We start from the raw sequence: 15,750 nt of genomic DNA on the forward strand, positions 1-15,750 counted from the left end.
TTAGCATTTTTGTTAATATTATACAATTTGCATTGCCTGTTTTAGGGGCATTTGCATCTGGCCTGATAAAATAAGCCATTACAGTATTGAAATCAAAAATTTTAACTTATTCTAATATAATGCTAAGAAGTGTTTGAAACCATCTGGACAAACTGGTTTATACAGTCTATGCATCTTCGAAGAAATTGCAATATTAACAATCAATTAAATACAAGAGTGTTGTATTGTTCCTGGATTTTGAGATATTTAAAAATGTATGGTTTAATACAAATTATAATTTCAGGTTTTATTTAAATAAAAGAAACTACCAATATTTGACTTACGATTTATGAAAAGTTGATGTACTGCACACCAATACCATTGTTATTTCATTTGGAAAAATGAATGAAAGACATAGTGATAAAACGCTGGTTTATTTTTTACTTTGTGCAATGTAGGATACTTTAAAGAGGCAACTCAGAAGTGTTTCTGATGCAAACATTAAATATGGTTTTTGCATTTTAGTAGTTTCAAATATATTTACAAAAGACCTTTCAATAGAAAATAAAAATGAAAATAATGCAGTGGACCTTTAAAAAAAATACTTATTTCTCTCTCAGTTTGTAACAAACACATGAAAATGGTTAAATACTGACACTGAATAAACTAATACTGCTTTAGACTTTTAAGAGGAATGTTTTTTTCAGAAGTAGTTGTCTATAAGTCCTTGTTTTGATTTTCCCTCACTGAATTTTCTGCTAATGGTACTGCTTCACTCTCAGTCAAACACTGATGTTTGGGAACCTCAGAAGGACTTGCAAAAGGTGCTGCGCAAATGCTACATTTATAAGGTCTTTCCGAAGACTGGAAGAGAGCTTCTACCTGACTGTTGTCTTCTCCACCACACAGAACCAAACTCTGCTTGTTGACCATAATGTACGAGTCTGTGTCCTGACTCAAACAAACGTGTCGAGCAGCTTGATTGGCTCTGCAGAAGTTCTTTCCGCAAGCACTGCACTTATATGGCTTTCCGGTGTGAATGTACATATGCTCACGCCAGTGGCTCTTCTGAATAAACTTGCGAGCACAGGTCGGACACTCAAATTTTCGGCGTTTAATTTCACGACCCATCTCGGTGCCCTCCAGGTTGTCTATATCAGCAATTTCAGAAGGCGGCGGGGTGTCTTCCATCCACGCCTGTTGATCAGTATCACTAATAACATCATTGTCAGCATGCAAATGGTCCTCTTCCATATCCTGAACTTCAAGCTCAGAAGCGTGACCATTTTGCATAAACAACACATGTGGCTCAGCTGCTTGCGTGGTGTGGACAAGGAGATGTTCCTTCAACTTGCACCTCTGGTTAAAATGGATTCCACAGTAATTGCAGGAGTAATGCTTTCGGGAGGAAGCACTCTTACTCATTATGCCATATGTGAGGTGGTGGACTATTGTGGCTGCTGGGTTTCGGGTTGGTGACTCTATGCCAACAGGTTGTGGAGATCTATAATCCATATCAGAAATTTCCAAAAATTTTCGGTTAACGTTTTCACTGTTCTTAGCACCATCCTTGCATGCTGTATTTCTTTCAGGCCGGCTGTAAGTCTGATCAGGTATCTGTATGCCATAAAGTGAGTTTGTTAAAGGTACATAGTGGGACTCAGGGTTTATAACAAGACTTGCCTCCTGTAATAAAGGGTAAGCATGCAGGAATTTTACACCCTGCTCAAGGCGAAGAGGGTCAATGGGCTGTGTGGTGAATTTTCCAGTGTACATTAAATTAAGCAAGTAGCTGAAGATATCTGCTTGTATGTCTGAAGGCTTCAGTCGAACACAGTCTCTGCAAAAAAGAAGCATAAAGAATCATTTATTACCATAAAGTACTGCAAATATGAATAACTTTTTTGCAGTGAGATTTGTGGTACCTGTCTTGATGGATAAACAGCATACGAAAGTAGTTTGAGAACGCTGCAAGAACAGCTTTGTGGGCTTTGAAAAGAACATCCCCGATGGCCACAGTACAGTCACAGAGGAAACCAAACTCTCTTTGAGCATTGAGGCGCTTAAGAAGAACGAGACCATGATGGGCCAAGTCCATTTTTCTACATCGAAGCACACACACAAATGAAAAGAAAATAATTATAAGATTTCCAGTAGGCTTTTCCTGATCAAATTTCTTAAATCACTTAAATATTAATTTTGGTCACCAAAACTAAATGTATCATTTAAAGCAGGGGTTTTCAAACTGTGGGTCGCGACCCACTTGTGGGTCACAGAATGGAACAAGGTGGGTCACACAAAGTCACTTGGCTGCAGCTAAATTTGCGTTTCAATAAAAACACACACACACACTCACACAGTTCAGTCTAGGGCTGCACGAATGTGACGAGTGGGGCGGGGCCGAGAGCCGTGGAGTGATTGGGAAATGAGCGACACCTGCAACACTCACCGGTCTCGAGAACCCCGGAGGAGATAGGAAGTATACAAAAGAGGAGCGACGACAGTGAAGGACGAGAGAGGCCACTGGGTGGTGTCTGTACTTCCCGGTCAGAGAGCACCTGTCCATCAAAAGCTCACTATCCAATCAGAGTAGATCACTGTTAACACCACCCCCATGAGATGTTTGTGTCAAAACACCAAACGAAAAACTGCGAAACGTAAGCGAAATCTGTAGCAATGAATTCAGAATCCACGATTAGCGAAAACGAATCTTTGAAAAACATTAACAAAGAATGAAGCATATTTGAAGAGCCTGTTAAATTTGTGCGACTGAGTTAATTTTTTTTCATTTTCATAGTGTTTTTCTTCTTTTGTAATGGCATATTTTTGATAGTTTCTGAAAAAGTTACGTTCAGTTTTATAAAGTTTCGTTCATTATTATTGAAACAAATGTAATTCCATAAGCAGGGCACAAATGCAGGATTAATTGTAACACTACAAGATTTAAACATTTCCACATAACAAAATGTACAAAAGTTTGCAATATTTCCTTGATGTATCATCTCTGTTTAGAGAAAAATTGGCCAAAGTTCAGAAGTCTTTTGAAGATATTGCTGAACATTTATTTAACCATCACAAAAATAAATATATTTTTTTTATTATTATTTAAAATGAGACACATCTGTTTATTATAATTTTTTACCAATTTCACAATTATTTTAATCTCAAAACTGTGTTAGATAGCTCTGCTTTGCTTCTCATGCTTTTCTAAATAAGTGTTGGATTGTGCTCCGTTCTCGCCGACACAAACGGAAGATCATAAATGTATTTTCTGCAACAAAACACAGCAGCGCAGATTACAGTTCACTAGAGTGAGCCTGCTTCACGTTTTTATGGACACTACATATTTTAACGTCTGTAAACAAAAATTAAAACTGAAATATTAGTAGTGAAAATTTGTTATTTTTATTAAATACTTAATTTCTGTCATCAAACTTTTAAGATTAGGCTTAAAGTAATGTCAATCGTTTTCTTATTTTTTTTATATATATATTTTGGTGGGTCGTGAAATAGATTACACTTGTCTAGGTGGGTCGTAGAATGGAAAAGTTTGGGAACCACTGATTTAAAGAACATTTCTATGTGTACTTGACCATATGGAATAATTAAAATGAATCAATCAATCAATTCTGGCCAATATATATATTTGTAATATATGCTAAATATATGATGGAAAAATAGAAGCTCAATTAAAATTACATTTTTGACATTTGAAAATGTATTTCTGAAAAAAAAAAAAAAATCCAATCTAGATTTAGGATACATGCAAATGTGGATGGAATATAGCCTCAAAACTTCAAATGTCACGTGAAATTATTTTCTTGCACTGAAATATATAAGAGGGAAAAATACCATTTTAAATGCTTATGAAAAATAAATGTATATTTTACAACAAAATACAACAAATATATATATTGGTAGAAAATATTGATGTAAATATATTTGGAATCATATTTTAGCAAATATATTTTTGGCCTTTTAGTAGCTGTAGTGTGGTATCAATGTCTAAATAGGTTTAGAGGCAAGTGTGTTTGTAAACGTCTGTCTGTGTGTGTGTGTGTGTGTGTGTGTGTGTATTTGTGTTGAAGCCCCGCCCATGCTGGTGAATTCAAGAGTACAAAAGTTTCCGCGGACAAATAGGAAACATGCGCTCGCGCAATGACACCCAACAAAAATAAAGTTAAAGTACACTTTAAAAGAGCGAAAGGATATCACACGAATGAACAGAGAAATTAAAAAGGTTAATCTTCTGATAAGCGAAAGCAATGCCAAGAAGAAAACTGTCAAAATATGAATCATTTTCGGTCTAGATCCGTGAGTAATAGATGGTGCCCATCGTAAACCAGGGTATAAACAAGCCTACAACCGATTTATTCAACACTTGTTTGAGACAAAAACTTGAAAGGCGTCACTTACCGTCTCCTCTTTCTCGACAGAACTCTAATGCCGAATTCGGTTGAGTTTGTTGGCTGAAAAGCCGAGGAAACCTCTCCGTCGAGCAGCACGAGCTAAGTCAGTGAACCGCTGCCGGTTTCCGGAAGGTTTGAATCACATGACGAGATCGTGCGCCGTATCGAACCCAGTAGCTCCTCACTGCGGATCACAAGATCCAGTGGGCGTGGTTTAATGGCTGTCAATCACCAGAGGCTGATCAATCACTCAACATTAGAACCAGATTAGAACGTTAGAACATCAGCGTGACGTCATGATGGATTTGATAGCGGGTTGTGAATAAATGTAGGTAAAACAGCCTTTTTGAAAATCAAGCTTATGATTATGAAAAAAATATGATTAAGATTATGAAAAAAAGAGAGCCTCTGACACTAGCAATCTTTTCTTTTTCTATTATTTTGTATTTTTTATATTAAAAAAACTAACACCAGTGTTCCCTATTCTTTTTTTTATTCTACCTACTTGTTTTCATTTTTATTTATTATAAAATATATATTTATAAAAATAAAAAAAACTTGCTACATGTAGTGCATAACTGAGCCTTGTCACAGCACTTACATATTATTACCCTTTTGTTGGTTTTGATTGCTTCTCATTTGTAAGTCGCTTTGGATAAAAGCGTCTGCCAAATGTCAATATAAATATAAGTCAAGTCTGCTTTATTGTCAATTCTTCCACATGTACAGTATAAATTATTGCATATGTGTTGCATTTTCCAAAAAAAGAAAAATAGAGAAAGTTTGTCACAGCTTGTAAAGTAAAAAAATAATAATAATAATTTGAAAAATGTTTGCATTATTGGAGGCTATGCAAACAACCCAATTACAAAAACCAAGTTCGATGCCATTGGCAACATGGCAGCATGTGAAGAATTGTGCACATTTTGGAGCTGTTTTATATTACTCAAGCTCATTCAAGTTCCATAACACAGCTATCAGCTTATTTCACAGCAGGGGTCGAGTCATTTCAGGACATCGATGCATCAAATAGTAACTTCTATACCAGAACTTTCTGAAAAGGAGCCAAAACAGAAACCAAATGAACCACTATTCATCTGGTCCTTCTAGAAGAAAAAAAAACTTTATTTCAGGTCAGTGTCACATTAATAACAGCAAAAGATCAGATGACTAATCAATAAGTACTTCAAGTTAATCTACAGAAAACGATTTGCTGGTTTCCAAAAAGTCACTGTATGCCATTGTAAGTCTGTATCTGAAGGTCCTCAGAAGATTACACGAGCAAGTTCAAACATCACCTTTAGAGGGAAGAAAATAAGAAATATGTTTTGCATTGCATTTGCAAAATGTGTACCTTAAAACTGATTTTGAGGACATACATAATATGATGTAGACATTTTACAAAGCATTTTTTGAAAGTGCAGCTGAAATGTCTATTAGATCTATTAGTGTTCATGATGAATACAGTTGATTCAGTGTTTACTAACCTCAATGGTGATCAGGATGACAATCATCCACTCCAGTCTGAGACTGTGTTTCTCACTGAGGTGATTCCTCATCAGGTCGGTTAGTTCAGTGCAGTGCTGTAACTTCTCGTTCACAACCTACAAATAAAACAGTGCCCTAGGATCAGGATATTAATCTCATGTCTTTTAAAGGAATAATTCACCCCAAAATATACATTTGCTGAAAATTCACTCACCCTCAGGTCATCCAAGATGTAGATTAATTTGTTTCTTGATCAGAACAGATTTGAAGAAATTTAGTATTATATTACTTACCAATTACTCACCCCTGCAGTGAATGGGTGCCGTCAGAATGAGAGTCCAAACATCTGATAAAAACATCACAATAATCCACACCACTCCAGTCCATCACTTAATGTCTTGTGAAACCAAAAGATGCATGTGAGTAAAGAAACAGATCCATCATGTTTAACTTCAAACCGTTGCTTCAGGCTAAAATACTTAATTATGAGCTATGGACAGGTATTTTGGCCAGAAGTTACAGTCTGAAGTTAAAACACCTTAATAATGGATTTATATTTACTAAGCAGCTTTCTATTCAAAATATGTTAATTGATGGACTGGAGTGGTGTGGATTACTTGTGGATTATTGTGATTGTTTTATCAGCTGTTTGGACTCTCATTCTGACGGCACCCATTCACTTCAGAGGATCCATTGGTGAGTAATGATGGAATGCTGAATTACTCCAAATGAAGAAACAAACTAATCTCCATCATGGATGGCCTGAGGGTAAGTACAATTTCAGCAAATTTGAATAATTGGATGAACTATTCCTTTAAGACAGATGCAAAGAAATCTTTGCAAGTACTTTCACTAACCTTAACTCTTCTGTTAATATTGAGGAACTGACAGGTCTTGTCATAAAGCTGCTCGAGATCTTCTCTGTCCCAGTAGAAATCAGGTGTGATCAGTAAGTCAGAGCTGAGGTTTATGCAGTGCCTGTAAATGTTTAAAAAGACTGTAATAATTAAACAAAGCAGCAGGTTATCTCAAATTAAATAAACCAAATAAAGTGATACAAAATCAGCCTGACCTGAGGGAAAAGAGCTCCCCTATCTTCTGCATAACTTCAGCCCTGGACAGTTTCACTCTCTTTCCAGACTTCAGCATCTATTAAAAATGTTTATATTTAACTATAATGACAACATTTCAAACAGAAGTATATTTGCAGTTTTGGAAAAACAGAACACCTGTTCAGATCTGTGCTTTTTCATATACAGAATCATTTTAGCTCACAAAAAGCAACAAATGCTGGTATTACCTATGAACGAGTACATAAGTGGATCTACCTCAGGAATTGACTGGATGGACTCAACAAAGTTGTCGAGAGAGACCTCCCATATTGCTAGTTTTACTGAAAACATGCAAGTTTAAAGCAACGCCATCAGTGTTTTCAATGTTTCTACAATTCATCAACGCTTAATAAAAATGCATTACCCCACCTGACAGAGATAAAGCATTGGAAAATGCAAACTTCTCCAGAACAACCTGATCGTAGTCCAGCTCTTCATTAAACAAGAAAGTTCCACGATGGAGCTTTGAATTACCCCTAAAACAACAAAGAAATAACATATGGAAGACAATACAGCAACTTTTAGAAGGTATTATATGATTGGAATACATGATGCATTAAGAAATGAAGGATTTGTTACTCACTCTCCCACTGTATAATTGATCTCTTCATTTTCCCAGTGGACCAGAGCAACTTCATAGGGTTGAATTTCATGCTGTTCCAGTATCCTCATCACGGTCTTTATCTGAGAATGAACATGAGATTAATTGAATATACGCATATGTATAAACATACACACTTTATATATCATTACTCCAGTCTTAAGTGTCACATGATCTTTCAGAAATCATTCTAATATGCTGATTTGGTGCTCAAGAAACATTTATGATAAACATGATGCTAAAAACTCAGCCTTGCATCACAGGAATAAATTACATTTGAAAATATATTCAAATAGAAAACAGTTAATTCAAATTGTAATAATATTAATACAATTGTTGTTTAATTGTAATTTTCATCAAATAAACACAGCCTTGAAAAGCATAAGAGACTTTATGCTATACATTAACAAAAGTCTTAATTTTATAAATAAAAAAGTACAACTACTCACAGTTTTCTCTTCAGTGTTCCAGAACACTACAGAGCCTTCTCTATGAGGTAAACAAAACAAAAAATAATTACCAATTGGCTGAAATCAAAATCCAGAAATCCAAGTGAAAAAAAAGACTTTCTTTCAGAATACCTGAAGAAAAATATTGTGCCACTATCATAAGGTTTTGCAGCATTCTCTGTTCCCATAACCAAAACATTAGAAGCATCTGAAACCCACAAGATGTATTTAATATATGTATCCTTCAAACAAGAATGGAATGCATTGCTTCTATCTACAGTTTAAAATCATAAGAAAAGGGATGCAGATGAACTGACCTCTGGGAAATTCTTTGATTTCAACGAAGCCGTGAGCGATGAGATCATGACAGAGGGTTGGTAAATGGTACTGATCTGCAGTTGAGTATGCAATGCACTGCATCAAGTCCTGAAAAACATAGTTAGATACATAATTATATATGCCATAGAAGATTCAAAAATAAACAATTGTCACATGCCTCCTCCAGACTGGGCTGATTGGTTCGTGAAGGCTGTTTGGTCCTTGGTCCCTTAAAGGTCCTTTTTCCCGGCACGCCTCCTTGTTTTAGCACTGATTTGGTGGCTGTTGTTGTAGACTGCAATCTCATTTGTAAACTGGATTTTAAATTTAAAAGAGTCAGTTTTTCAAAAAGTGGTCTCTGACACACTCCTCTCTGCAACAAGCATCTATGGTAATGTAACCTGGTGTGACAGTCCCTCCAGTCTCTGAGAAGGTTTAGTGTAGATGCACTGGATGCCAGTGTTGTGCAGTTGAACCTGTTGGCAGTGACACTGTTTAATCCATTTAATGTCCTAAGAGCAAATCCACAGGCTTGTGTCCTTTTCAAAGGCTGATGTAACCTCCAGAAAATCTTGAGAGACATGCCTGTATGAATCAAGCAGTTACATCATTATTATATTATTATTATGTCTATATCAGCATGCGTGTAGTGGCCAAGAGGCCTTTATTTTAACTGACCTTGAATGACAAGCATGGCAACGCACTGAATTTATTATATCTAATCATATATAACCATCTTGATGGTTCGTTATGAAGGCCAATTGAAGCAAATGCAAAGAAGGAAGAATACGTGTAAATACACATTTAAAATAGTTTTTGGACTGTACACACGAGCTGCTTACATTTGATTAAAATAATTCATTCTAATAATTCATTCGCTTTAAACATTTAGCGTACCTGCCGTGTAGCGTCCCGCCAAATATTAGAACGTTCGGTGACACAAACTGTTACAATGTAGATACAAATGTTCAACATTGTCAAACATTCACAGTGTATTTGACAACTCGAACTCTTAGCACGAACTGCACGACTAATCCGGGCACTTCCTGAATTTTGGTGACGTCCAATCGGACGTAAAAGTCGCTCCGCCCCTGCAGAATTATTATGATTTTATTAATTTTATTTTGAACCTATTGTTTTATTTGGTAAATTCCGTGTAAAACACATGTAAATTTTATTTATTTAATCTATCTGTCTAAAATTAATTTTTAAATTAATTAAATAGCATACATTTATCAAGACTCTGCAGAGGATAGATAGGAGGCTTTATATTAATTATGTCATATAAGATGCTTGAAATGTATTACGGTATGTCAGTACATTAAATTAAAAATGAAATGAAAACATTGTACGTCTCTCTGATAAAAGCATCTGGCAAATGTGACTGGCGGTCACTGGCGCGCCCTCTAACGGTGAGCATGTTAAATGTTGTTGTGTTGCGTGGAGGTGGAGACCTGATAAAATACACATTTACATGAATAATCTACAGAACACTGTGCCTCTAAACAAGGTCTGATATAGACGTGGAGCAACAACAGAGACAAGCGAGTTTGTACATTGTGCCAGTTTATAGAGTGATGTATTCTTATTATTTTTTTCCTCACAAAGAAAATTGTTGCCTTTAATTGCTGTACTGTTTACTGCTATAGCCATATATAATTTGATTTGTGTCAGGATCAATAAAATGCTAAAACATCCACAGGGCCTGCCAACAAGACATAATTTAGTCAGTCAACTAATTAAATTGGGATTTCTCATACCCTTTCAGTATATCCTTTATGATCATAGGCCTTCATGTTTTTATTTCATAACCAAATTGCATTGCATTTTATTACTATAAATATATTATTCATTGTGCCCAGCTAAATATGTTCAAATAACATATTACTAACATACCCATTAAGTTATGAAAACGTCCAATAGTAAAAAATAAAAATAAAATGCTTGAGAAACTTCTCTGAACAAGTAGTTGCATTTAAAAAGGCTAGACTATCAAACTAAAACATTTAGGATAATTTTTTTTTTAAAAGTTCATTGAATGATGTGTAAAGTTTTATGCTAACATTTTGAGAACATTATTAAAACCAGAATCATAAACCCTTTTGAACAGATATTCTAATGTTATTTGAAGAATGTTCGTTCTTAACTTTGAGAGAACCTTGCCATTAGCCAGAGTTCTGAAAATGTTTCCTGTTAGCTGGGTGAATTACTGTTACTGTTGCTATGGATACATCAGGTTCTATCTGTCAGCATTCTGGTTTGATTGACAGCAGTTTGGCTGTGGGGGAGTCAGTAACCAAGCAGCACCTCACAATATAAGCAGGTCACTGAGATGCTGCGTCAGGAGCTTTGCGCAAAAGGTTGTGAGTTCACAAGAAAAAAACAAAACAAAGGTAAAGCCTGAATGCTCTATAAGTCACTTTGGATAAAACCATGACAAATGCATAAATGTAAATGTAAAAACCTGTATTTTTGTCAGGAATTTGATATAATCTCTAAAGAAATTAAGTTTGGAGAGGGAGAACCAGATCCTCAAATCCTCCCTGCAGTCTGAACTGGCACAGTATGAGAATCTCTCTCAAGATCTGCAAAATAAACTCCACAGCTGCCAGAAAGAAGCTCCATGAGGCCTTCATGAAGAAGGTGGAACTATTGAAGGCACTTGAGGCCCTTTGCAGCAGAGAGAAAAGTGCACAAAAGGTAATGTTTGCATCTTGTATTATTCTAAAGTAGACTGGGTTCTTACTTTTCAACTAATGTGCTTTCTGTGTGTTCTGGTCTCAGATGATGATGGAGGGCAGGCAGGCAAAAACCTGTTAACACTTTTCTGGCCACTGTGTATCATTTGGAATTAGAATATAATTCAAATGTATCACAAATGTCCTAAAATGACCCCTCAGTAATGTCACTGGTCTCCTCTCTCTGTAGCGCCTCTCAGAGATGTTGAAAGCGGATCGTGTTGCTCCATGTCTGGGATTTGATATTAGACTCGAGGTCAGTCTTACACGAGCAGAACAGCTGAGAGGACAGGAAGGGACTGCTGTACTGGAGACCAGGACACAAGTCTACAGCCTTCAGAGAAAAGTGCTGACATGTCAAATAATGGACTTTCAACTATTATTTAGTTCAATGATTTGGTGCATAACCTATCCAAATGTACAATAATTGTTACAGATTTATAAATGAATGCCCAAATTTGATCATAATTCCTCTTACAAAAAAAAAAAAAAATTGTGCAGAAGACAAAAAAAGGAATGCCATTTTTTTCACAGATTTTATATATTAAAATAATTAAATGTTTTATTAAAAACTTAAAAATAAAATGTATAATTAAATAAGTTCAGAAATGCAAACTGTTACAGATTTACAAATGAATGCACAATTTAGTCAGATTTTAATAGAAATTCACAGAATTTATATAAAAAATGCAAAATAAAAATTAAAAAGTGCAGTTTTAAATGTCTCGTTTTCTAATGTTAATAATACAATTTAAAAAAATAATAACTAAACTATTTAAGCAATTCAAACAAATACAATTTATTAAAGTATTAATTTGTATATGTAATTTGTATATATATATATATATATGCATTTTTTTGTTCATATACAATAAATATGGTCTGGATGCTGGTTTCCTTTCCTAAATTCTGTAACTGCACTATTATGGGAACAAAAACATGATGTAAGGATGTTTTGCTAATGTTCCCATTAACTTATAGAAATGTTGTTTCTGAATTTTCTAAGAATATTCAAAACATCCAGTTAATGTTTTAAAAATCTGAACATTCAATTTTATCATTTTTCAAACAGTCCCTTCTGAATATTCTCTGATACATAAATACAATGTATAAAAACATTTTCATAATGTTATTAAAGGCCAGATCATTTTAAATGAACAGGCTTTTGTTATTGGAAGAATGTTCGTTCGCCAAGTTCTGGGAAGGTTTCCTGTGGGTACAGTGTTTAAGCAGTGATTGCGTCTGAAAACTGGTAAGAAAATAATTATGATTCACAATTAAACCAATTAAGGTCATTCAGTCTTTATTGTAATGAAAAATACTAATCATCAGGTTATGTGTATATCATAGGTGTATTTCCATTGCGAAGGTTTCTCAGCCCTCAGCAAAACTGTACATACATAAATATCTTTTCTTCGATATCAGTGGTTTCCATACGTTACAGTAAAGTATATTCATGACACAGGTCACTTGATTATTACAGCAGTTTAGTTAAGATCGAAAGTTAAAAATAAACAATGACGAATCCGATAAAATCGATGATTGTTTTAAAGGATGACCACATGCCAAAAATACATATAAAAAATAATTGCAATATAGAGTTCATACATTTTTTTTATCTTCTCTTTTTTACAAGTTATTTGAACAATCCCACTCCTTTCAATTTTTTTTCCTAATAAACTTGATCTTTCCGTGATATAAAAGGCCTTTAGACCTGATTAACTCACAGTGTTGAGTTAATATACTACGTTCCAGTTTCCTTCTTCATATCAAACAAGGAAGAACATCAGTAGCACTAACAACACTCGTCTGAAAGCAGTTTTCAGTGCAATAGGCTTTGTTCTAACATCTACATGAGACTCAGTGACATACTGTAAATTAGCAGCTTTATTTGCTGTACAAGAACACAATAATGGCTGCCAAAATTAGAGGGAAACCCGATGCTCAAAGTGTTGCTCATATAGGTGGAGGCCCGTTGGTGTAGCTGAGCATTGGGTGGAAGGAGCGGGCGAAGTTGTTGAGGTGGGCACAGCTGTAGTCATCCTCACATGTAGGCACAAGACAGGCCACCACCAGCACCAGCAGCAGGAAGATCTGCAGCGGCAGTGCGGCCCAGAGGACACGCTTCAGGAAGGTTCTGCACCAGGATGAAGCTTCTTCCTCGTCAGAATGGGAGGAACCGGATCCAGCGGCGTTGCGAGACCTGCTACACGAGAGGTGGAAACATTCAGATGCGCAACTAGGTAGGAATGAAAGAAATGACATTGGTTATCTAGCTATATCTAAAACTGTAGCTAAGGAAATGGGTTTTGTAGATTTCTCTCTGCACTTTTAAAATGAAAGGTTCACTGCATAAAGAACCTTTAAGATCCATGGAACCGTTAAAGGTTCTTTATTGTGGAAAAACCCAAAAATGTTTCTTCTATTGCATTGCTATGGAAATCCCATTTTCAAAACTTTATATTTAAGAGTATAAACAGGCTTTCATATTTATTGGATGGAATGATTTCTCTTTGCATATTTCTTGCACATATTTATCTCTGTCTAACACTTTTATATGAGATTTGGGAACACACGAGCTTGACACAGATAGCGTTAGTTTAAAGTCTTCAGTAGCATTTCAAAGCAAAAGGGCTATTTTTAAGAGAGTTTTTGTTTTTATAAATATCCCTGTTTTGTTAAAGCGCTGTTAAACAGAGAGCATGCTAACAGGGAAAAGTGCAGCTTAACAGTTTTCAGTTTAAGGCAAAGAGTTTTGGCACTGAGGTTGCTGTTGCCTAATGGTTAAATAATGCTGGAAAAACTCAAATGCTGTATGTTTCAAACCCAACAAGATGCAGTTCATGAGCGATCACCATTGTGCTCTCTAGAAAGATACTTTCACTTTGGTTACACCAGACAAACTGACTGTAATATTAATGATTTAATATGGCTTCCTTGAATCAATAATCAGAAGAAAGTAACACATACAGTCACTTTTACTCATACTGCAGTTTAATACTTCTAAGAAAAGTCTCCAAAATATAAAATGTTAATTTTTATCCATGTTAAATAATTATTCTGCAGTGATTTTACAATAATTATTTTAACAATTATTTTATAATAGAAACCTTAAAGGGATAGTTCACCTGAAAATAAAAAGTATACATATATATATTTCAAATTCTATCATTTAAAGGGGATATATTGATATTAATTATATTTATACAGTAGTTTTAAACTACCACTACATCAAACTGCACGCACGGCAGATTGAAGGAGGGAGAAGATGATTGATTAGTCAGTGAAAGAGCAGATGTGACACATCAGAGAGAGAAAAAGAGAAACGGTTGCCAAGATTGTTCATTGCAGACGCATGCTGAATAGACAAGAAAAATGAACGGCTCAGCAGCAAGCAGCCTAGCACATCCATATTTACAGCTGAAAAAATATAGAAAACAAGCACGCTTTTGGTCTGGTGCATGACCGCCTCCCTTAATAGTGTCTATCTCAGCTCCCTAACCTGAGCAGTGTCTAGAATCACAGAAGATGATGGAAGTCATCAGCATGAGCCTGGAGCTTGCTAATATTTCTGCATGCATGACATGCTTCATCTCTGGCCCACTGCAAGCGTGGTCTGTCAGGTTTATAGGACACTGTCCACGTAGGGGTCAACCCAGAGCCATTAGTGCTAGGGGTCTACGCTCAGGTCATGGGTTGAGTTCCATTATCTTCCAAGTGTTCTAGAAACCAGGAGAAAGGTACCTGTGAAGTGGACTGCTCACACAGGCTCCGGGCTGTGACAGACTACTTTTGCCCCGTGGCTGTTTGCAATGAACAGGGGGGGTAAAAGAAAGAAAGAAATAATGTTTCAGTCCAGGCAAATAAAGACAAAACTACTGATGAAAGAACCACCAAAAAAAAAAAGAAGAGCATCAACAAAATCAAAAGAGGGGGTGACAGCACCTCTATGGAGACAAAGAAACTGGCTCTTCATGAAACCATTCTCAGAAAAACCACCATGTAACAAGGGATCCTTTAATATTTAAAAAGCTTATAGAGGGCTCAGAAGAAGTCTTAAGCTCATTTCAGATATTTCTTCTGTTTTCTGAGAGTGAATCTCAAAATCTGCCAAGAACATTTCACAGGTCATATTTTACCCATTACATAAAGGCCATAATTCAGGAAAAATCTTATTTTATGTGAATTATAATGGAAAAAAGTAGCATGAGCTTTAAATTATATATTTAAATTATTTTATTATATATATATATATATATATATATATCTATATATATATACACGATATTATATTATAAATATTACAAACAATAATTAAGCAGAATGACAAGCTATAAAATTATAATTTTTGAATTATAATCATTAAATATACATTCATCACAGTTTGTTGATTAATGCATCATTGTGTTATTGTAATGAGAATCTGATGAGAATTCTTAAAACTATATAAAAACGAAATTTCTGGACGAAATAGTTTTTAAGTCAAATAAAACATCTGGATGCATTATGGTAATATTTAAGAGGAAAATGTGCTTTAACATCATTATAATTTTTATAATCATTTAAACGTTAATGGTCCAAAAAGTCTTCATTTTCTTCATACAAAATATAATTTCACATTTTATTCTTTTAATTTTGAGGTTAAATATGACCTGG

General features: G+C 35.2%; 3 protein-coding genes across 7 annotated transcripts in view; all 3 read right to left on the reverse strand.

Moving 5' to 3' along the window:
• Positions 1 to 397: 397 nt before the first annotated feature.
• LOC132111318 (zinc finger and BTB domain-containing protein 2-like) lies at positions 398 to 4,593 on the reverse strand. 2 transcript variants are annotated; one of them, XM_059518507.1, is made up of 3 exons: positions 4,396 to 4,593; positions 1,905 to 2,086; positions 398 to 1,819 (listed from the first exon to the last, which is right to left on the reverse strand). In XM_059518507.1, exons 2-3 carry the CDS (start codon positions 2,075 to 2,077, stop codon positions 697 to 699), a joined length of 1,296 nt encoding a protein of 431 aa, XP_059374490.1. In that variant the 5' UTR covers positions 2,078 to 2,086; positions 4,396 to 4,593; the 3' UTR covers positions 398 to 696. The 2 variants fall into 2 exon arrangements, with proteins under 2 accessions (XP_059374490.1, XP_059374489.1); XM_059518506.1 differs by having other exon boundaries at positions 1,905 to 2,081; positions 4,396 to 4,591.
• Positions 4,594 to 5,006: 413 nt separating this feature from the next.
• LOC132111993 (required for meiotic nuclear division protein 1 homolog) lies at positions 5,007 to 9,409 on the reverse strand. Of its 2 annotated transcripts, XM_059519590.1 has the most exons (12): positions 9,254 to 9,409; positions 8,535 to 8,941; positions 8,356 to 8,464; positions 8,171 to 8,246; positions 8,039 to 8,078; positions 7,572 to 7,672; positions 7,358 to 7,464; positions 7,205 to 7,269; positions 6,949 to 7,025; positions 6,734 to 6,854; positions 5,876 to 5,992; positions 5,007 to 5,686 (listed from the first exon to the last, which is right to left on the reverse strand). In XM_059519590.1, exons 2-12 carry the CDS (start codon positions 8,937 to 8,939, stop codon positions 5,654 to 5,656), a joined length of 1,251 nt encoding a protein of 416 aa, XP_059375573.1. In that variant the 5' UTR covers positions 8,940 to 8,941; positions 9,254 to 9,409; the 3' UTR covers positions 5,007 to 5,653. The 2 variants fall into 2 exon arrangements, with proteins under 2 accessions (XP_059375573.1, XP_059375574.1); XM_059519591.1 differs by lacking the exon at positions 9,254 to 9,409 and having other exon boundaries at positions 5,012 to 5,686; positions 8,356 to 8,670; positions 8,758 to 8,895.
• A 2,971-nt stretch (positions 9,410 to 12,380) lies between these two features.
• Positions 12,381 to 15,750, reverse strand: part of LOC132111319 (nesprin-1-like) — a 117,974-nt gene continuing 114,604 nt past the window's right edge. For 2 of the 3 annotated variants that reach the window (XM_059518510.1, XM_059518508.1), the window contains 2 exons: positions 14,839 to 14,897; positions 12,381 to 13,300 (listed from right to left, as the gene is read on the reverse strand). In XM_059518510.1, the coding sequence (XP_059374493.1) occupies positions 13,051 to 13,300; positions 14,839 to 14,897 (309 nt within the window). In that variant the 3' untranslated portion in view covers positions 12,381 to 13,050. The remainder of the gene's footprint in view (positions 13,301 to 14,838; positions 14,898 to 15,750) is intronic. The other variant, XM_059518509.1, reaches the window with a different exon arrangement.

The sequence above is a fragment of the Carassius carassius genome, chromosome 31, assembly GCF_963082965.1.
Source record: "Carassius carassius chromosome 31, fCarCar2.1, whole genome shotgun sequence".
In the NCBI taxonomy this organism is placed as follows: Eukaryota; Metazoa; Chordata; class Actinopteri; order Cypriniformes; family Cyprinidae; genus Carassius; species Carassius carassius.